Source organism: Dromiciops gliroides, chromosome 2, assembly GCF_019393635.1.
Source record: "Dromiciops gliroides isolate mDroGli1 chromosome 2, mDroGli1.pri, whole genome shotgun sequence".
In the NCBI taxonomy this organism is placed as follows: domain Eukaryota; kingdom Metazoa; phylum Chordata; class Mammalia; order Microbiotheria; family Microbiotheriidae; genus Dromiciops; species Dromiciops gliroides.
Window position 1 is genome coordinate 290,528,042 of NC_057862.1, and position 23,391 is coordinate 290,551,432.

Here is a 23,391-nt window from a genome sequence, read left to right on the forward strand (position 1 = left end):
CAACAAACAATGTCAAGAACTTAATAGCAAACTATTAGATTGAAAGTGCTTAGTTAATCCCCCCCAAAACAAGCAAAGAGCTTCATAAAGACCTGGCATTTAGAGCTAATGATTCTTCCTGAAGCTGAAAGACCAACAAGAAGATTAAAAATTGAAAACCTGCTGTGTGACCTTGGGCAAGTCACTTAACCCCCACTGCCCCACAACGAAAACCCCAAGCAAACAAACAAACAAAAAATTGAAAACTTGCCAAATGCTTCTCTGAAGAAATGCTTATTGTGGGCAAGAAGTATTAATCTTTCATGTAAGGTGCAAGGCTGTGTTACATACTTCATCTCCATTTAGGAATCTGTGTAATTTGAGAGCAATTCTGCTCCTCAGGATTATCAGTTTATCAGAATTCATCATTTCCTCAATGTGGATGCCTTTCAGGCTCACTGGGAGTAAAAAATTCCCCAAACATTTTGGGGGGGGTAGACTTTTTGCAGTCTGATGAAGATGCCCAGATCATACAGGCTGACTTGGACTTCTGACAACAGTTTGGGGATAGCTTTGAATAGAAAAAGGGAGCTCTATCAGTAAAAATGACCTTTCCCCAGTCTTTAGTACTATTACCCTCCCCTCAAATGAGGGCTCCAAACTAAATAGCTCCAGTACCTTCAACCAGTTCTTCAATGGCATGGTTTTCAGTTCCCTGCCTTATCCCAGATTTGCTCCAGTTTGTCAATGTCCTTCCTAAAATATGCCCCAAAGTGAACACAATATTTCACATGTGAACTGACCAGGGCAGGATGCAGAATACTTAGGGAGACTTTCCTTTTTCTGGACATTTATGATATTTGGCATTTAGCTACTGTCACATTGCTGACTCATTCTAAGTAGGCAGTCCACTAAAACTCTCAGGTCTTTTTCACAAGAACTGCTGTCTAGCTATGCCCACCTTATGTTGTATTTGGATTAAAACAAACAAAATAGGGGTGGCTAGGTGGCGCAGTGGAGGATAAAGCACCGGCCCTGGATTCAGGAGTTCCTGAGTTCAAATCCAGCCTCAGACAATTGATACTTACTGGCTGTGTGACCCTGGGCAAGTCACTTAACCTCCATTGCCCTACCCCCCAAAAAATATATATATTTATATATATAATATAATATAAAAACAAACAAAATACTTGCCCAAATGGACAAGCTTCATCTTGTTAACTATGGCTCATCCATCTAGCCTGTCAAAATCTTTTTGGATTCTCATTCTGTCATCCAGTGTTAGCTATCCCTATCTCATATAGATTTGTTTCTTTATGCAAGTCTCTGGAAAAATGGAGATTCATTCCAGTCTTCTACAGGTTACTCTGGCACCATAAAATAGTCAAGTCCAGCAAAAAACAAAAACAAAAAAATTGAGTCCAGCAAACTCCGTTCACCAGACGTAAACCCATCTGTGACCATAATAGATAAGTTTTAGGGAGCTGCTTGTGGCACAGGGAGTCATAAAACTACTACCAAGAGGCCAAATTTGAACCCAGATCTTTCTAACCCTAAAATTCTACCTGATATGCCATGCTTGCCTATAGCAAAAAACCAAAAAGAACTACAAAACTTACCACATCTTTTGAACTAATGATCCCACTACTTGGAACTCTATATTGAGAAAAGTCCATTTTCCTTTTATTGACAATCTCTACAATCTACATTCATAGATGCTTTAGGGTGAAAAACAAAACATTTATATGTCCAATGACTATAGAATGGATAGATTGTGGCATATCACTGTTATGAAACATGATAATTTTTTTAAAGTGATAAATATTAAGAATACAAAAAATAAAAGGCATATAGTTATGCAAAGCAAGGTTAATAGACTACCAAGATTACATAGTTTTTGTTGTTTTTGTTTTTTTGCAGGCAATGGGGGTTAAGTGACTTGCCCAGGGTCACACAGCTAGTAAGTGTCAAATGTCTGAGGCCGGATTTGAACTCAGGTACTCCTGAATTCAGGGCCGGTGCTTTAACCACTGCGTCATCTAGCTGCCCCTCAAGATTACATTTTTAAAAAACCATGAGTATAGAAATGGAAAAGAGATTGAAAAGGGACATACTGAATATTCTTTCTAGTTATATTGTTGATTTAAAAAAAATAAAAATGTAAACAGCTCAGATTTTATGGCTTTATCTGGAGTTTATAGCTGATATTTTATCTATGACAAGTGTTGAGTTTGTAACTATATTATATATATGCATACATATATATATATTTTTGTTTTTTAAAGAAAAGAGCTCTCAGCCAGAAATAGGGAGACCTCAATTCTAGTCCCACCTTTGCAGCTACATGACTTTAGGCAAGTTACTTTCACTCTTGAGAGTCTTGGCTTTCCTATATGTAAAATGAAGACTTTGGGCCAGATGATCTCCAGATGGCTTCGAAGGCCCCTTAAACCCCTGACATCCCATAACAGCGACCTAGACTTTGTGAATGGTCAGGTGGCCTATGAAGAGAGGAGCGTTCTGCTGCTTTGACTGGACAGCGCTGCCTCTGGAAGGTTAAGGCCTTCCCAACAAAAAGCAGAGAAGTGCTGGAACTGAAAATTTTGTAAAATGAATGTTAAAAACTGCTTTTACATATAATTGGGGGGAAATTTAAAAAAAAAGCAGAGAAGTGAAGAAACAAAAAGACATGAGTAAAATACAAGAATGGGTCTAGGGATGCATGGAAAGAACATTAGCTCTGGAGTTAAGGGAACTAAATTCCATCTCTGACAATACTTGTGACCTTTTTTTGAGGGGGTGGGGCAATGAAGATTAAGTGACTTGTCCAGGGTCACACAGCTAGTAAGTGTCAAGTGTCTGAGGCCGGATTTGAACTCAGGTCCTCCTGAATCCAGGGCCAGTGCTTTATCCACTGTGTCACCTAGCTGCCGCCAATACTTGGGTAACCTTGATAAGAAATGACACTTCTCTGGGCTCAGTTTCCTCATATGTAAAATAAGGGGGTTGGACTAGATGGCTTCTGAGACCATTCCACCTCTAGATCTGTCATCCTATGAGAAGTGAGCCAAGGCAGTGGAGATCAGAAGCCTCAACAACAGATAGAGATCAGAAGAAAAAGCCAGTCACCAAAAGAGCAAGAGTCAGAGGGAGCCAGAAATGACCACCCAAGCTTGAAGGAACAGTGAGTTCCATACCACCTTGACTAAATAAATGTGTGTATGTGTACCTGAGCACATAGCCTTCTGCACCTCAGTAGTCCACTACTTAAGTGTTCTGTGATTAAAGGGATAAACCACTGGTGACCTAGAACACTGGTGTAAAACTCAGATAGAAAAAGGGCCACTAGACCATAAATAATGATCCCTTGGGTTCATATTGATTTAGAAAATCACATATTAACATCATGCTTTATTGTATTTTTATTTCATTAAATATTTCCTATTACATTTACTGGAGAGCATTGTGGGATGTTTGTTTGACACTTCTGACCTAGAACACTGGTCTCCAAACTTTTTTGATCATGCAAAACATTTTTAGCACACCTCCCCATGCATATATTTATTTCTATATCATATCCCACTCTACTAACAATTACAGATATTAATTATAAAACTTAGACATTTTAAAAGGAGATAATAATGAAATATATTTGATTCTAGCAGCAGTAAGATCTACTTGCGTTTGCTAAAAAGGGAAATGGATGACATGTTCAGACTGTGGCTTTAGGAAAATCACTTTGGCAGATTGTGGAGAATGGAATAAAACAAGGAAGTTCATTAGGAGGCTATTATTTCAACAGCTGAGATGATATACACCTGAACTAGAGGGAGGGTGTAAAAATGAAAGATGTTCTGGAGAAATCATCATGTCTGGTCCCTGACTGGATATGTGGGAAGAGGAAGAATGAAAAGCAGAAGGTGACATGGACATAAATAAACCTGGGTAATGAGAAGGATGGTAGCACTCTCAATAGAAATAGTAGTTTAGACAAAAAGCCCAAGTTTAGGAGCAATATTAATATAATGGAATCCACAATGCAGATAATAACTCATTGATGATAACTTCATTCTGTGAAAGCCCACATTTCAAGGGGTATCTGCTGTAGCTAAAAGGTGATCTAGGGTGAGGGGGATTTTTTACGCATTCAGGAAAAGAACTGTTTGGAGCAGGCAACATCATATGAGGTCACATTATAATCCCTTCCATGTGCAATAAGAATAAAATAAAACAATTTTAAAGACATGTCTTTCTGAAAAGGGAATTCAGTCGTGGCTTTTGAACAAAGCAGAAAATGGGGTGGGGGGTGGGGGAAATGTGAAGGAAGGAAGTATAAGAAAGGTAAATACACCAAATATACAGACACTAATCTTGTCTTAGTTAAGACTCAAGATTCAAGCCATTCAGACTACTCACCCAAATAAGGCTTACCATTCATGAGCACTTTGAGTTGCTTGTCATAAAACTCCATTTCTTTCTGAGACACAAGCACACACTCTGCACACTGTCGTACAGGGTCCACAAAGCACATCCGAGGCAACGGTACTTTCTTGCTGCAGCATTTATCACAGAAACACTTCCCACAGCGGCGACAGTGGTGCTGGGTAAAGAACCAAGAGTTCAGTCATTAGCAACGGGTTAGGAGTGGGATGGGCAAAAACATGTAAAATACAGGGGAATGGAGGCAGCTAGGTGGCGCAGTGGATAAAACACTGGCCCTAGATTCAGGAGGACCTGAGTTCAAATCCAACCCCGGACACTTGACACTTACTAGCTGTGTGACCCTGGGCAAGTCACTTAACCCTCATTACCCTGCAAAAAGAAATAATAATTGGGGGGAATGGAGAGATGAAATGACTAGAGGGCAAAAGTCAAATCATTCAGGACCAAGTGTTGAAAATACCATCATAGGTGCCTACCCTGATTGCTTTATCAGCTATCCAAATGGCTGCATAAAAATGGAAGCCACCTCTTAAAAATCACACTTATGGTAAATGTCAGCCAGTCAGTGCTCGCTTTTTTTCCACTTTGCTGCTCTGACAAGTCACTTCCCCTTCCCTGGGCTTTCAGTTTTTTCTCAGCTATAGAATGAATGAGCTGTCCTAGGTGATCATGAAGTTCCCTTCTTGCTCCAAGTTCTATGAAAATCACCACCAAAAGTAGTACTTTCTCCTCCAGTGTATAAGAGGCAGTGTCCAGGGTAGATGGTTCTCTCAATTTGAATCGCAAAATCTTAGATTTGGAAGGGACCTTAAAAGTCAGAGTTCAATCTTCTGTCCTATACAGGAACCCCTCTACAGCAACCCTGACGAGTGGTTGTTCTACCTCTGTTCAAAAGACTTCTAGGGACAGGGAACTTAAGTTTTCATGAAACAGACCTTTTCATCATTTGGACAGTTATAATTATTCTCCCTTGTAGTGAGTCAACATCTGCCTCCCTATAATTCCCACCCACTAATTGGAATTCTCTCCTTTGCCTCCTGGTCCTCCACAGCTACAGAGACGACCTAGATAAGGACCTTTCATTACCACTTGGAATATAACAGGATTTCAAGTCCTTCCATTTTATTTGAAGACAGAACTGAGAATCAAAGGGAAATGATTTATGACCCTTATAGTCCTTAAGCATGGAGAAAAGCCAATCCTCTGCCTCCAAACATAAAACCCTTTGCTCTACACCATGCCCTTGTTTACTAACCTTCTTGAGGTTCAGGTCTAGATAAAATGCACAGAACTCAAGTGAGGAAGAAGTAGGTGATAACACTGTTTTAAACAGAATAGCATGTCACTTTTACTTCCCAGAGTTATGAATAAAAATGAAATTTAAAATATAAGCTGAGGAGCCCCTTGAGAGCAGCAACTCCTTTTTGACATTCTTTGTACCCCCAGCACTTAGTGGTACCTGGAGCAGAACAGGTCCTTTAAAAACGCTTGCTGATTGCTCATGGATAGGCAGAGCTAATATAGTAAAAATGACAATACTGCCTAAATTAATGTACTTAGTGCCATACCAATCAGACTACCTAAAAATTATTTTATAGAGCTAGAAAAAATAATAACAAAATTCATTTGGAAAAAGAAAAAATCAAAAATATCCAGGGAAATAATGAAAAAAAAATCACAGGAAGGTGGGTTAGCAGTACCAAACCTGGAGCTTTACTATAAAGCAGCAGTCATCAAAACTATCTGGTACTGGCTAAAAAATAGAGTGGTAGATCAATGGAATAGGCTAGGCACAGGAAATGCAGTAGTAAATGACACTAGTAATGTAGTGTTTGATAAACCCAAAGACTCCAGCTTCTGGGATAGGAACTCAGTATTTGACAAAAACTGCTGGGAAAACTGGAAGATAGTATGGCAGAAATTAGGCATCGACCAACATCTGACACCTTATGCTAAAATAAGGTCAAGATGGATACATGATTTAGATATAAGAGGTGATACCATAGGTAAATTAGAAGAGAAAGGAATAGTCTACCTATCAGATCTTTGGAAAGGAAAACAGTTTATGACCAAACAAGAGATATAGTATATTATAAAATGCAAAATGGATGATTTTGATGACATTAAATTAAAAAATTTTTGTACAAACAGAAGCAATGCATCCAAAATTAGAAGGTAGGCAGAAAGCTGGGAAACCATTTTTGTGGCCAGTACTTCTGTTTTTTTTGTTTGTTTGTTTTTTGTTTTTTGTAGGGCAATAGGGGTTAAGTGACTTGCCCAGGGTCACACAGCTAGTAAGTGTCAAATATCTGAGGCCGGATTTGAACTCAGGTACTCCTGAATCCAGGGCCAGTGCTTTATCCACTGCGCCACCTAGCCGCCCCCTCAGTACTTCTGATAAAGGCCTCATCTCTAAAATATATAGGGAACTAAATCAAATTTATAAGAATCCAAGTCATTCCCCAATTGAGAAATGGTCAAAGAATATGAGCAGGCAGTTTTCTGATGAAGAAACCAAAGCTATCTATTCCCATATGAAAAAATGCTCTAAATCTCTAATGATTAGAGAGATGCAAATTAAAACAACTCTGAGGTACCACCTGACACCTATCAGATTGGCTAAAATGACAAAAAAGGAAAATAATAAATGTTGGAGAAGCTGTGGGAAAATTGGAAGACTAATACACCGTTGGTGGAGCTGTGAACTGATCCAACCATTCTGGAGAGCAATTTGGAATTATGCCCAAAGGGCATAATTTTGACCCAGCGATACCACTTTTGGGTCTTTTTCCCAAAGAAATCATGAAAAGGGGAAAGGGACCCACATGTACAAAAATATTTATAGCTGCTCTTTACATGGTGGCAAGGAATTGGAAGTTGAGGGGGTGCCCATCAATTGGGGAATGGCTGGACAAGTTGTGGTATATGAATACAATGGAATACTATTGTGCTGTAAGAAACCATGAGCAGGAAGAGTTCAGAGAAACCTGGAGGGTCTTGAATGGGCTGATGATGAGTGAGATGAGCAGAACCAGAAGAACATTGTACACAGTATCATCAACATTGAGTGTTGATCTACTGTGATGGACTATATCCTTCTCACCAATGCAATGGTACAGAAGAGTTCCAGGGAACTCATGATAGAAGAGGATCTCCAAATCCAAGAAAAAAAAAAGAACTGTGGAGTATGGATGCTGAATGAACCATACTATTTCTTTTGTTTTTGGTGCTGTTGTTTTTTTCTATTTTGAGGTTTTTCGTCATTGCTCTGATTTTTTCTCTTATAACATGACTAATGCAGAAATAGGATTAATGTTATTGTGTGTGTGTGTGTGTGTGTGTGTGTGTGTGTGTATATATATATATATATATAAAACCTATATCAGATTACCTGCTGTCTAGGGGAGGGGGGGAGGGAGGGAGAAAAATCTGAAATTGTAAAGCTTGTATAAACAAAAGTTGAGAACTATCTTTACATGTAATGGAAAAAAAATAAAATACTTTATTAATTTTTAAAAAATTAAAAATAAATTAAAATGCTTGCTGACTGAAAAATAAGATATCTCACACACATAGAGGACAACAGCACTAGTTAATTCTGCAATAATTGTTTTTAACTCTAAGGATTCAGAAAATAGCAACTTGAATGGCTTTTTTTTTTTCCATTTGCAGACTCTGAAACATCAGTGTGAGCTAAACCTATACCAAAACATATTCTTTATTTGTTGTTCAATTATGCCTGACTCATCATGATCCCACTGACCAAATGATGGCCATACTATTCATGGGGTTTTCTTGGCAAAGACACTAGAGTGGTTTGGGATTTTCTCCTCCAGCGGATTAAGGCAAGTACAGGTTAAGTAACTTGCCCAGGGTCATACAGCTAGTATCTGAGGCCAGATTAGAACTCAGGTCTCCCTGACTTCAGGCCCAACCCTCCATGCACTGAGCCACCCAGCTGCTGCTCTCTTTCATACATGCATGCATATATGCATGTGTGTGTGCATGTATGTGTGTATGTGTACGAAAACACAAATACACACACATTTACCTAGATCGTTTGGCCTAAGGGCTTTATTAAGGAATTTTAAAGGCAAGTTAAATAATACCAATGTCTACATAGAGGAATAATCTTCCACCAAAAATATGAACGTCACTCACTGAGCATTCTCTCTTCTTGATGTCTCACTTTCCTAAAACTATCTTACCTTTCTGGTTAGGAAGTCAAACTTGATGTCACACTGCATACATCTTGGACACTAAGAGAAAAGAAGACTATGTATTAAAATAAAAGATACTGCAGGATTGATGCCAGGGTGTTTTACTCAATAGTGTTGTGAGGCTAGAGATCAGGAAAACTAGTTCAAGAGGACAAGCTTTTCCACTGGGCTTGAACCCAGTTAAATGACCTTGCAAAAGGGTTTCCTCTTTTGAGAATTAGTGATAATCCCTGCTGCTCAGAGCATGCTTAGAACATGGTAGGATAAATTATGCTCATATAGTTCTGCTTGATCTGAACAAAACTAATATCTACATTGGAAAGACTTAAACCCGTAAATCAAAAAAGGAATTAATACATGGCAATTTAAAAATAAATCCTAAGTTTTATCCACACATAAAAAGGGTTAAAACCCTGAACTGTGGAAAAATCTCAATGGCCATCTAGTCCAACCCACACTCCCAAAAGAATCCCGATTATAGCACATACAACAAGTGTGCATCCCTCCTTTGCTTGAAGATCATAGATGTAGAATTGTAAAGGACCTCAGGGGTCACCTAGTATAACCCTTTCATTATACAGATGAGAAAACTGAGGCCCAGAGAGGTTAAATGACTTGCCAAAGTTCAAACAGGTAGTAAGTGATAGAGGCCAAATTTGTTTTTTGGTTTTTTGTTTGATTTGGGTTTGTTTTTTTTTTGCAGGGCAGTGGGGATTAAGTGACTTGCCCAGGGTCACACAGCTAGTAAGTGTCAAGTGTCTGAGGCCAAATTTGAACTCAGGTACTCCTGAATCCAGGGCTGGTGCTTTATCCACTGCGCCACCTAGCCGCCCCCTAGAGGCCAAATTTGAACCCAGATCCTCTAACTCTAAATCCAGTGCTATTTCCACTATGCCATACTTCCTTGATCTCCAATGAAGGAAAACCCATAACTTCCAAGACCACCCAATATATATATATTTTTTAAATAATGAAAATTTTTATTTAATGTTATGAGTTCCAAATTTTATCCCTCCTTCCAACCCTCCTCTCACCCCTCCCTGAGGCAGTAATCAATCAGATATAGGTTATACATGTGCAATTATGTAAAATACTACCATATTAGTCATTTTGTATAAGAAAACCTGAATAAAAGAAAGTGAAAAATGGCATGCTTCAGTCTGTGTTCAATATCAGTTCTTTCTCTGGAAGTGGATTGTAGGTTTCATCATTAATCCTTTGGGACTGTCTTGAATCATTATATTGCTGAGAACAGCTGTCATTCACAGTTCTTCATGAAACAATATTGCTGTCTCTGCGTACAATGTTCTCCTGGTTCTGCTCACTTTGCTATACATCAGTTCATACCAGTCTTTCCAGGCCTTTCTGAATTCATCCTGCTTCTCATTTCTTGCAGCACAATAATAATCCTTCACAAATGTAGCTTGTTCGGCCATTCCCAAGTGATGGCATTCCCCTGATTTCCAATTCTTAGCCACCACAAAAAGAGCTGCTAGAAATATTTTTGTACAAATAGGTCTTTTTCTCTTTTTTGGGATGTCTTTGGGAAATAAATCTAGGAGTAGTATTGCTGAATCAAAGAGTATACACAATTCTATAGCCCTTTAGGCATATTCCAAATTGCTCTCCAGAATGGTTGGATCTTTTCACAACTCCAGCAACAGTGGATTAGTGTCCCAGTCTTCCCACATCCCCTCCAGCATCCTGCATTTTTCCTTTTTTTGTTATATCTGCCTCTCTGATAGTTGTGAGATGATACCAATATACTTTTGAATAGTCTAATTGTTATGAAGTTTTCCTGATATTGTCTAAATTAGTCCTGAAATTTATAGCTTGAAAATGGCCACAGAACAATTAACTCAAATAAACTATTGGATAGTTTTGTGTTAGTTTCCATTAAAAAAAAAAAAGCTAAGAATGATTTGGGACAAGCCATTGTGTAATTTAAGATTCTAAATGTGGATTCTAATCTGTTCCCCCAGTTTTGGGGGAAACTGACTAAAATCACTGATAAAACGAGTTTAGGTTTTTAAGGGTTTATTGAAAAATAGAAAGAGAAAGATTGAGAACAGAATTCCAACAGCCTGGCATTCCTATCTTTACTCAAATTTCCTGTGACATCCTCTGCCACCACCACCACCACCACCATGAAGTCAGGAACTCAAAAGAGATAGAGCTCTCCGCGCAGGCCCTCTTTCCTCCTTCCTATCTCCTCCCAGAAAATAGGAGGCTCCTCAAGTTGATTGGCTGGTAGCCTTGATAGACAGCACCCATGAGCAAACGTCACTTCCTGACGCCAAGGAAAAGCCACATGGCCTTGCCCTCTGAGGCATTCTCATGGTGGAGCTTTCCCATAGTAAGTCTCCAGTAGGTGGCATCATTCCAATCATTACACCATCAATGAACTTCCTAAGAAAAAATCCCCAAGACCGGATGAATTCATAAGCGAATTCTACCAAACATTTAAAGAAAATGGGTGAAGGAGTCCTACCAAATTCCTTTTACAACACAAGTATGGTACTGATACCCAAAACAGAGAAAGAAAATTATAGACCAATTTCTCTGATGAACATTGATGCAAAAATTTTTAATAAAATACTAGGAAAGAGGTTACAGCAATATATCACAAAGATCATACACTATGACCAGGTGGGATTTATGCCAGGAATGCAAAAAAACAGTACTGCATTTATACTGGGAATTAAAAACACTAGAGAACATAGGAATAAATGGAGCTTTCCTTAAAATGATAAGTAATATTTATCTAAAACCATAGCCAGCACTATCTATAATGGTGATAATCTAGAACCCTTCCCAACACAATCAGGGGTGAAGCAAGCATGTCCATTATCACCCCTATTATTTAATATTATACTAGAAATATTAGCTATAGCAATAAGAGAAGAAAAAGAAATTAAAGGAATTAGAATAGCCAATGAGGAAACAAAACTATCACTCTTTGCAGATGATATGATGTTATACTTAGAAAATCCTAGAGAATCAATTAAAAAGCTACTTGAAATTATTAACAATTTTAACAAAGTTGCAAGATATAAACCCACATAAATCATCAGCATTTCTATATATGACCAACAAAGTCCAGCAGCAAGAGATAGAAAGAGAAATTCCATTTAAAATAGCTGTAGACAATATAAAATACTTGGGAGTCTACCTGCCAAAAAAGACCCAGGAATTATATGAACACAATTATAAAACACTTCTTACATGAATAGTCAGGTCTAAACAATCAGAAAGATATTAATTTCTCATGGACAGGCCAAGATAACATAATAAAAATGACAATCCTACCTAAATCTATTTATTCAGTGCCATATCAATCAAACTTTCAGAAATTATTTCAAAAACTAACAAAATTCATCTGGAAGAACAAAAGTTTAAGGACATCAAGGGGAATCAATGAAAAAATGCAAAAGGTGGTAGAGCCATACCAGATCTCAAACTGTATTATAAAGTGATAATTATCACAACAATCTGGTACTGGCTAAGAAAGAGAGAGGTAGATCAGTGGAATACAATGACCACAGTAATCTAGTATATGATAAACCCCCAAATTCAAAAGTTTTTGGAACAAAACATTATTTGACAAAAACTGCTGGGAAAACTGGAAAACAACATGGCAGAAACCAGGTATAGACCAACATCTCACACATATAGTAAAATAAGGTAAAAATGGGTACATGATTTACACATAAAGGGTGATACCATAAGCAAATTAAGATAGCACAGAATAATGTATCTGTCAGATTTATGGACAGGAGAAGAATTTAGGACCAAAGAAGGTATAGAGAGCATTACAAAATGAAAAATGAATAATTTTTATTATATAAAATTTAAAAGCTTTTGCACAAACAAAACCAATGCATCCCAAATTGTAAAGAAAGCAGAACATTGGGAAAGAATTTTTGCAATGAGTATCTTTGATAAAGACCTCATTTCTCAAATATATAGAGAACTGAGTCAAAATTTATAAAAATACTAGTCATCCCCCAATTAATAAATGGTGAAAGGATATAAACAGGCAGCTTTCAGAAAAAGAAATCAAAACTTTCTATAGTCATGAAAAAATGCTTTAAATCACTACTGATCAAAGAAATGCAAATTAAAACAACTCAGGCATTTCCTCACACCTATCAGAGTGGCTAATATAACAAAAAAGAGAAATACTGACTGTTAGAAAGGATGTAAGAAAACCGGGATGCTAATCCACTGTTGGGGGAGTTGTAAAAGGATCTAACCATTCTGGAGGGCAATTTGGGACTATGCCCAAAGGACTATAAAACTCTGCATACCCTTTGATCCAGCAACACTACTGGTAGGTTTATATCCCAAAGGCATCTCAAAAAAGAGAAAAAGACCTATTTGTATAAAAATATTTATAGCGGCTCTTTTTGTGGTGGTTAAGAATTGGAAATCAAAGGCATGCCCATCAACTGGAGAATGGCCAAACAAATTGTGGTATATGATTGTGAAGGAATATTATTGTGCTACAAGAAATGAGAAGCAGGATGACTTCAAAAAGGCCTGAAAAGACTTGTATGAACTGATGTACAGTGAAATGAACAGAACCAGGAGAACACTATGCACAGAGACAGCAATATTTTAGATGATGAACTGTGAATGACTTAGCTATTCTCTGAAATAAAAAGATCCAAGACAATCCCAAAGAATTAATGATGAAACATACTATCCACTTCCAGAGAAAGAAGTGATATTTATTGGACACAGACTGAAGCATGCCATTTTTCACTTTTTCTTTCATTTTTTTCTTTTGAGTCTTCCTATACAAAATGACTAATATGGAAATGTTTTACATAATTGCATATGTATAACCTATATCTGATTGCTTCTCAGAGAAGGGAGTGGTGAAGAAGGAAGGGAGGGGTAGAATTCTGAACTCAAAACTTTTTAAAAATACACACATACATTATTTTGCTATAAGAAATGACAAGAGGGATGATTTCATAAAGGCCTGGAAAGACTTGTATGAACTGATGTATAGTGAAGTGAGCAGAACCAAGAGAAACTTGTGCACAGAGACAGCAATATTGTTTAATGAAGAACTGTGAATGACTTGCCCTCAATAATACAATGATTCAAGACAATCCCAAAGGACAATTGATGAAACATACTATACACCTCCAAAAAAAGAATTGCTATTGATGGAACACAGACTGAAGCATACTATTTTTCACTTTCTTCCATTTTTTTTCTCCTATTCAAGTTTTCTTATACAAAATTACAATTCTGTAATGTTTTACATAATCATACATGTATAACCCATATCTGACTGCTTACCAATTCAGGGAGGGGGAGGGAACAGTGGGAAGGAGGGATAAAAATTGGAACTCAAAACTATAAATAAAAATGTTTATTGATTAAAAAAATATACATAAAAAAGAAACAAAAAACAAAACCAAAAATATATACATACACACACACACACACAAGAATGATTTGGGGGTGTGAGAGTATATTAATCAAGAACTAGCTGCTTAAAGACCTCTCTCATTGAATGTCTTTCATGCAGTGTAAATTCTTTCAAAATGAGAACAGTTTTACAAACTGATAGTCTTCAGTTACTGTAACTTCTGATAGGGTACCACATTCCATTAAATCAAATTTGTAAAAAATTACAGGATACACTTATTTGAAAACATTTGCTAACTTCCAAAGGTAACAAACTCTGAACAACTGTTCTACATATTCTGATATCGTGACTTGATTTGGTATACCAAATTCGATAAAAATGAATCAACTCCTAAAGTTACAAGAGAATTAAAATATATATATATATATATATATATATATATATATAATGTTTAATACTAAGTCTGGACATTTTGGACATTCTGCCAATCTCTAATATTGTACATTTCACATATTAGTAGTCACTTAATAAAAGTCTGATGAGCTGAAGGAAAGTCTATTTAATATTATTAACTACCAGAGGAATTCATTAAAATATGGTCCCCCTGCATGGATTCCTTAACCCTGATCCAGGTCAGAAATCACCTTAATATATTTCCTAATTGGGGCAGCTAGGTGGCGCAGTGGGTAAAGCACCGGCCCTGGATTCAGGAGGACCTGAGTTCAAATCTGGCCTCAGACACTTAACACTTACTAGCTCTGTGACCCTGGGCAAGTCACTTAACCCCAATTGCCTCACAAAAATAAATAAATTTAATATATTTCCTAATCTATGTATAAGTTCTCTCTCTCTCTTTTTTTTTTTTGCAGGGCAGTGAAGTGACTTGCCCAGGATCACTCAGCTACTAAGTGTCAAGTGTCTGAGGCTGGATTTGAACTCAGATCCTCCAGAATGCAAGGCCAGTGCTTTATCCACTGCACCACCTAGCTGCCCCTATGTAGAAGTTCTTAGCACAGTGTCTGGCACATAGTAGGTGCTAGGAAATGCTTAGTAACTGACAAGTGTTAACTACTAAAAATCTCAAGAAAAACATAATTGTTTAAATGCTCTAAATAAAAGACAGACTATATAAGTTCAATATCCCTCTCACAAAGAGGAAGCAATGGCTTAGTTTATAGAAAGTTAGGCTCAGATTCAGGAACACTTGACCTCTGGCAACACATACTACTAGTTGTAGTCTTGGGTTCTTCACTCAATTGTAAGAGTATAAATTGCATATGGGGGCAGCTAGGTGGCGAAGTAAAAGATAAAGCACCAACTCTGGGTTCAGGAGGACCTGAGTTCAAATCCAGCCTCAAACACTTGACACTTACTAGCTGTGTGACCCTGGGTAGTTCACTCATTACTCTGCCAAAAAAAAAAGAGTATACATTGCATAACAGTTGCAGATCTGCATGTGTAGAAGGAATTTCCTCACTGTGAATTATACACAGTGAAATGATAGGTCCAGCCCATTCCTGTTACTACCACCTGAACATCTTAGGGCCATCCAACTTTCAAGTGTTTCATTTTTAGGGAATAATGATCTGCATTCAAAAAAATGACAAAGTCTAGAAGCAGAAAAGGAGTTGGGCCTATCATGTAGCATCATTAATGACAAATATAAGACAGAAGAGTCTGAGTTATGCAGCAGCATCTAATATATTAAAGAGGCCACAGAAAACTCTCCAATGTGTTCGGTAGCTTTTCTATGGAAAATCGATGGAAAGATAGGGACAAGAATCACAAAAGAAGAGAAAGAGTGCAGAGTTTGCTGCGTTGATGGTTGATTCCTCCCTCAGATATTTACTATGTATCCCTGTACAAGACACTTAACCTGTGAGCCTCAGTTTCTTTATGCATAAAATGAAAGGGGCTGGATCCAATAGACTCTAAGATTCCTTCCGGCTCTAAATCTGTGATACTCTGATGAAGTCACAAGTATCCCCAATATTATGCATTGTCTTGTTTGTAGAATACTTTCCATACAACACAATTTAGATTATATAGGAATACTTTTATAAACTAATAAAGAAAATTAGTAGTACCAGAAGAACAATTTGTACAAGAAAAACTACACTGTAAAAACAAACAACTTTGAAAGCTAAAGTTTGAAAAACTAATCAATGCAATGCAATGATCATCCATGATTCCATAGGAACAATGATCAAACATCTACCTCCTGAAAAAAGGTAGAGAATGAGACATATATTCTTTGCAAAGCCAATGAAGGAATTTGTTTTGTTTGATTATTCATATTTATTATGAGGATCTTGTTTTTTGGCCCCTCTCCCAATGGGGTGAAAATATTTTTTAAATTTTTAAATTTAAATTTAAATTTTTAAATTTTTAAATTTAAATTTAAATTTTTAAATTTTTAAATTTAAATTTAAATTTTTAAATTTAAAAAACGGGGGAAAAGATGTGAGACTGGAGCTTAGAAGATAGATCAGATCGAGACATAAAGATCTGACAGTTATCTGCATTGATAAGTGAAAAAAATGAAATGAGGTAGTCTCTGTTAACTGAAATCAAAATAAACCCACAAAAGTCAACAGTACTTCTGTATAACAATAACCAAATCCAAAAGGCAATAAAATTCAAAGGAAATCTTATTCAAAACAACTACAAAATGCATAAAATATCTGGATATCAATCTACCAAAGTAGACAAAGTACTTGCAAACTGTTCTTTAAAAAATAAAGAATAACTTAAGTAGCTTGAGGAATCTCCCGTGTTTATGGCACCAAAGTTAATTTACAGTTTTAATGCTAAATATTTCAAAGAAATATTTTACAGAACTTGATAAAAAACAATAACAATAAATAAAATGTATTTGGAAGAAGAAAAGAGCTAGACTATTAAGGAAAATTATGATAAAAGGAAAGAAAAGTTAAAATTATTTCCAGATCTCAAATTATAAAGCACCACTCATCAAAACCACTTGATATTGGTTAAAATAGAGTAGATCAATGGAACAAATTAGACAAATTAGACTCCAGGGCCAGTGCTCTATCCACTGTGTCACCTAGCTGCCCCAATTAGGAAATATATTAAGGTGATTTCTGACCTGGGTCAGGGTTAAGGAATCCATGCAGGGGGACCATATTTTAATGAATTCCTCTGGTAGTTAATAATATTAAATAGACTTTCCTTCAGCTCATCAGACTTTTATTAAGTGACTACTAATATGTGAAATGTACAATATTAGAGATTGGCAGAATGTCCAAAATGTCCAGACTTAGTATTAAACATTATATATATATATATATATTTTTTTTAATTCTCTTGTAACTTTAGGAGTTGATTTATTTTTATCGAATTTGGTATACCAAATCAAGTCACGATATCAGAATATGTAGAACAGTTGTTCAGAGTTTGTTACCTTTGGAAGTAGCAAATGTGCTTGATAAATCAGAAAACATAAATTACTTAGGAGAGAACTCCCTATCTGGTAAGAACTCCTGGAAAAACTGGAAAGCAGTATGGCAGAAATCGGGCTTACACCAACACTTTATACCATATTCCATAATACATTCTCAATGGATATGTGAACTTAATATTGAAAATCATGCTATTAAAAAATAAGGAAAGCAGATCACATAACTTTCACAAATATGGTAAGGAGAGGCTTTCCTAATCAAACAAAGGATAGAATCAACTATGGAAGACAAAATAAATAATTGATTACATGAAATGGGAAAGCTTTTGCATAACAAAATTAATGTACTGAGAATAAGAAGGGGAGTGGTCAAATGGGGGGGAAAAAACCCTTTGTATCAAATTTCTGGTAATATTTGGCATCTAAGATATAAAAACAATGAACTTATCTCCTTAAGGCCAAAAACCATTCCTCAATAGATAAGTGGTCAAAAGACAGGAATAAACAGTTACTCAAAAGAATTGCAAACTATTAACAATCATGAAAGAATGTTCCAAATCACCAAGACTAATACAAATCAAAACAACTATGATGTTTCACCTCATACCCAGTACATTAAGAAAGATGTCAAAAGATGAGAATTGTTAATGTTAGAGAGACTGTGGGAAGTTGAATTGTTGGAGGACCTGTGATGCAACACAAACATTATAGAAAGCAATGGGAAGGGCAGCTTGACACTTGATACTTACTAGCTGTGTGACCTTTGGCAAGTCACTTAACTCTTATTGCCCTGCAAAAAAAAAGAAAAAGAAAAGAAAGAAAGAAAGTAATGGGGAATTATGCAAATCAAAGTTCTTAAAATGTCTGTGGAGAGAGGGCAGCTAGGTAGAGGTGGAGAACTATGGTAGGATTTCAATGATATGTTGGCTAATTTTTGAGGAATGGCTTTTGGGAAAAGAGGTAGGATATTCTAGAAAAGGAAGGATATATAAAAACAAAAAAAAATTGATAAAAAGAGGTCCCTGTTCTTAAGAAGCTTACTTTGCCAATGCCTTAGTAATCTTTATTAAACCACTAAACCTTGTGTTTCCATTTATAAAAGATTCAACAATAGAGTCTGGAGAGGAAGGTGCAACGTCATTAAAGAATATTAAATCATACTGAAATGCTTTGATGTGAAATTAAATATTATTAAATGTATTGAATTAAATCAAAGTTTTCCAATAAAAGTCTCTAATCCCTAGTCACAGGGCAAGAAGCTGTTCCAGTATCATCAACATCATGTGTTGATCAGCTGTTTCAAATATATGCCCTTTTTCTTCCTGGATTCTTAGTGCTTGGCATTTGCTTTATACCATGAATGGCTACAATTATAACTGTTAACATCTCTCTCACGAATAACATAATTTTTCCAGGTGAATCTATTCAGGTAACAACATAAAGACAGCAACTGAAATGTTGAGATGAATCATAATCCAAAAAACAAACAAAAAAGAACCCAAAACAAAACCTGTTTAACTTGCTCTAATGTTATATTTTAAAGAGCTATGTAGTGGGGATATGTAAGCTTCTGTATATAAAAATGGCCAAAACGAACAGATGGCATAGTTGTTACACTAGACTCAAGAAGGCTTCAGTCCCAATTCTAGCTCTAACACTTAGTGGCTATGTGATCATTGACAAAACACAACCTCTTTAAGCCTCAGCTTCCTAATATGTAAATAACTCTTGCCCCATTTACCTCAGAGCTGTAGTAAGAGGCAAGTACAGAGCAGCTAGGTGGCCCAGTGGATAGAGCACTGGCCCTGGAGTCAGGAGGACTTGAGTTCAAATCCGGCTCAGCCACTTAACACTTAAAGGCTGTGTGACCCTGGGCAAGTCGCTTAACCCCAATTGCCTCACCAAAAAAAAAAAAAAAAAGAGGCAAGTATGATATTAACATACTAGCTCAGCCACTAACAGTCCATGTGTGACATTGGGCATGTCATTTATTGGGCAAAATGAACCTTCAGATAGAAAATCCCAACTCACCCCTCAGCAGCACACCTATTCCTCACTCACAGATTACCCTATGGTTCCGGAAGATGCAGATGCCCATGAAATATAAAATTTTTCTGTCTAGATATGGCAATGACCCTGAAGCTTATCACAACACTTTGGAAACCCCATATGTTGCAGCATACAACAATGAAAAGAAGGTTGGATTTGGAGTCAGAGGACCTCAAAAACTTTATGTTAATGGTTCAATGTCAATAAAAGAGAATGTCTCTAAGGGGAACTCTCCAGGACATGTGCTGATCCAGGCTACTTAACATTTAATATATGTGTGTGTATATGTATACACTTTAAAAATTAATTACTTAGAATAAAGCACCGGCCCTGGATTCAGGAGTACCTGAGTTCAAATCCGGCCTCAGACACTTGACACTTACTAGCTGTGTGACCCTGGGCAAGTCACTTAATCCCCTTTGCCCCGCAAAACAAACAAACAAACAAACAAACAAAAATTAATTACTTAGATAAAGGTATAGATAAAGGCTCCCGAAATCTGCATATGACACAAAACTGGAAGGAAAACTCAACACAGGCTGACCATCAGAATCCAACGGATCTTGACAGGCTAGAGCACTGGGCTGAATCGAGTAAGATAAAATTCAATAGGAATAAATATAGTCTTGCACTTGGGTACAAAAAAATCAACTTTGCAAGTATCAAATTGGGGAAGCATGGTTAGACAACAGTTGTTTAAAAAAAAGATCCAGGGGTTTTAGTGGACTGCAAGGTCAACATGAGTCAGCAGTGTAATGTGGAAGCCAAAAAACTAATCTTGGGCTGCCCTCATCAGACCTCCTCCAGAGTACTATGTCCAGTTCTGTCCACCATAGTTTAAGAAGGTAACTGATAAACAGGAGAATGTCAAAGCAGAACAGGCAGAAGGGTTAAAGCCTTTGAGTCCATGTCATTAAGAAGGACTAACATGTAGAGGAGGGATTAATTTGTTATGTTTGGTATCAGAGGGCAGAACCAGGAGCAATGGGCAAAAGTCACAAAGAGGCCAATTAAGATGTTAAGAAAAATGTCTCATCAAAAAATTCGATCCATCTCCAGAGAAAAAAACTGATGGTATCTGAATACAGATTGAAACTTAATTTTTTTTAGTCTGTTTTCTTTTACAACCTGACTAATATGGAAAGGTTTTGCATGACTACGCATGTATAACTTATATTGAATTGCTTGCTTCTTGGGGGGGAGGGAAGAAGGGAGGAAGGGAGGAAGAGAATTTGGGGCACAAAGTTAAAAAATGGACGTTAAAAATTCTTTTTGCATGTAATTGGGGAAAAATAAAATTCTAAATAAATTTTTTTTAAAAAGCAAAAAAAGCATCAATTCCAGCTGTCTAAAACTGAATGGGCTGGGGGAGTGGAGGAAAAATCATGGGTTCCCTCCCCTTGGAGATCTTCACAACCTTTTGGATTGTAAGGGGGTGCCCTGTTTGTGTATAGGTGGCATTTGATCGCCTCTGGAGTCCCTTCCAACTCTTACATTCCATGACCTCACATGTTGGCTTTGCCACTTACTAGTGTGACTTGAGGTGAATCACTTCCCCTCTCTTGGTCTCACTTTCCTCATCTATAAAGTAAGGAGGCTGGACTAGAAGACCTCTGAGGTTTCTTCTAGCTTTTGATGTGTGAACCTATAATTTGTATTTCCTGCTGATTACATTAAAGATGACCTTATAGTTAGCAATTAAAGGAGCTCACTAATAGGATAAAGAAACAGGAACAACAGGAGGCATGTGGGTAAGGAGACAAATACAACTTAAAAAAAAACCACCTTTTTGATAGTTCTCTAGGTAGAAAAGAGGAAAGGGTATATTTGGAAATGAAGGTGAAATAATAAGATATCAATAAGAGTTTAAAACAAGTAAAAATTCGTTTTTAAAAAATCACTGGGGGGCAGCTAGGTGGCGCAGTGGATAGAGCACCGGCCCTGGAGTCAGGAGTACCTGAGTTCAAATCCGACCTCAGACACTTAACACTAGCTGTGTGACCCTGGGCAAGTCACTTAACCCCAATTGCCTCACTAAAAAAAAAAAAATCACTAAAAAGACCAAATAAGTTGGAAAGGGTTAAGACTAGCACTGATACTAGCCTACTGTGGAATATTTTGTATGGCTTATGTCTTTCATTTTTCATTATAGTAAAACAGCTCTTTTAGAAGATGGAAATGAAAGGAACTAACTTTGACACTAATTTAAATAAACAGGGCCTTGAGTTCACATCAGACTATTCCAAAATACCATCTAATTAAATCAAAGCCCCAGCCTTGGGCAATTTTTACCTCTTAAGAGAGTATTTTAAAAGGGCAATCACCTAAATACAGGGAGCTAAGGAGGGGGTCAAAGTCTCTGGAACTAGGCCCACAAGGACAAGTTAATGAAAACAGATATGAAGGAAGTTAAGTGAAGTCATCTGGGCAAAGAAGTAGGAAGTACAAGTGAAGGAATGACAAGAATTGGAGCAAAATGAGTCAAGCCGATTCAACCAAGAGGACTAATGAAATAAATCTGCTAGTTCATTCACACATGCTATGTTTGAGCAGAGGCAAGCTTTCCTTTTACTGCTTAACAGATAAACCCCAAAAAGAACAGAATCAGTTCCAAAGGATTCAATTATCACCTCTATGGCCGAGAGCTCTTAAATCTATTTATCTAGCCCTCATCTCTCCTGGGCTCTACACTCTTCTCCCCTCCACGCTAAACGCCAGTGAAACTGGCCAGCTTTAGCGGTCTCCATACACAACATTCCTTCTCTCTCCCCCATGCCTATTATGCTCTTCCAGCTCACCTCACTTATTGGGAGACCTTGCTCCCTTCAAGGCTCAGCTCAAGGGCCAGTTCCTACAAGAGGCTGCTCCTGGTTCCCCAGCTGACAGTGCTCTGCCTCCCCCTCTGCCTCAAAATCAATTTGTCTACATCCTGTAAACATGTTGTTTACTCCCAGTAGAACATGAGCTTCTTGACAGCAGGCACTGTCTCACTTTTGTGGTTGTATCTTCAGCAGTGCCTGGAATAGTGGGCAATGCTTGTTGACTGACAGATAAGGCAAAAGCTACATCTCCAATAGATTTTTAACTCTCCACCTCTGCTTCAATTTTCTAAGTGGGTCATGTTCATTTTTCATTTTCTATTTAAAAGGTTCCTAAGGGGGGAAAAATCAACATTATTTGTTTCTGAAGTGCACAAGTCATCAGATGGTTTTAATGTGACATTTCTCCCCATGGTCAGCTCATGGGGTCCCTGGCAGCAGGGAAGGCAGGACAGAAAAAAAGGAGTAAAAGGGAGGCATGCTTCACAGCTTAAGAATATCAAATATTCTTTTAATCAGGGTAGGTAGCAGAGTCAAACCTGGGAAGATAAACTTGAGTGCCATAGTATTAATTACTAAAGCAATCCCTATTAGAGATCCCATATTAGACTTGTTTTGTTCTCTAAGATGCCCTCATAAATAACAAATGTTATTTAATAATAAGCCTGGGGGGGGTACACTTATGAAAAGCTAGGGTTGTACCACACCCTGCATTCTGGCAGACCTAGGTCTCAGATGGAACAAGAGTTAAGTGTTTCAGAGAAGGATGAATACAGAAATCTGGAGAAGTTGTTTGGTTGTTTGTTTTAAAGACAATGTCTGAAAAGATAATCTAAAATGTCTAACAGGAACTTGTTCACTAAAAATAAAAAATTCCAAGTTTTTAAGAGCAAATTTAAAACATGTAAAACAAAGCATTATATTATTCCTTAATTCCTCAGCAGGGCAGATCCTGAGTTCCTCAAGGCTATATCAGAGAGCTCAAATTCTGGCTGGTCCAAAAAACTGGAAAGGGTTAGAATATTGGTATGATTACAAATCATAGAAATTTAGTTTCAAAGCCAGCCAGGT

General features: G+C 37.1%; 1 protein-coding gene across 1 annotated transcript in view; it reads right to left on the minus strand.

Moving 5' to 3' along the window:
• The window catches only part of ZFYVE21 (zinc finger FYVE-type containing 21), a 39,011-nt gene that overhangs the window by 9,317 nt on the left and 6,303 nt on the right, over positions 1 to 23,391 (minus strand). The window contains 2 exon segments of the mRNA XM_043982278.1: positions 4,411 to 4,579; positions 8,631 to 8,681. Of these exon segments, the coding sequence (XP_043838213.1) occupies positions 4,411 to 4,579; positions 8,631 to 8,681 (220 nt within the window).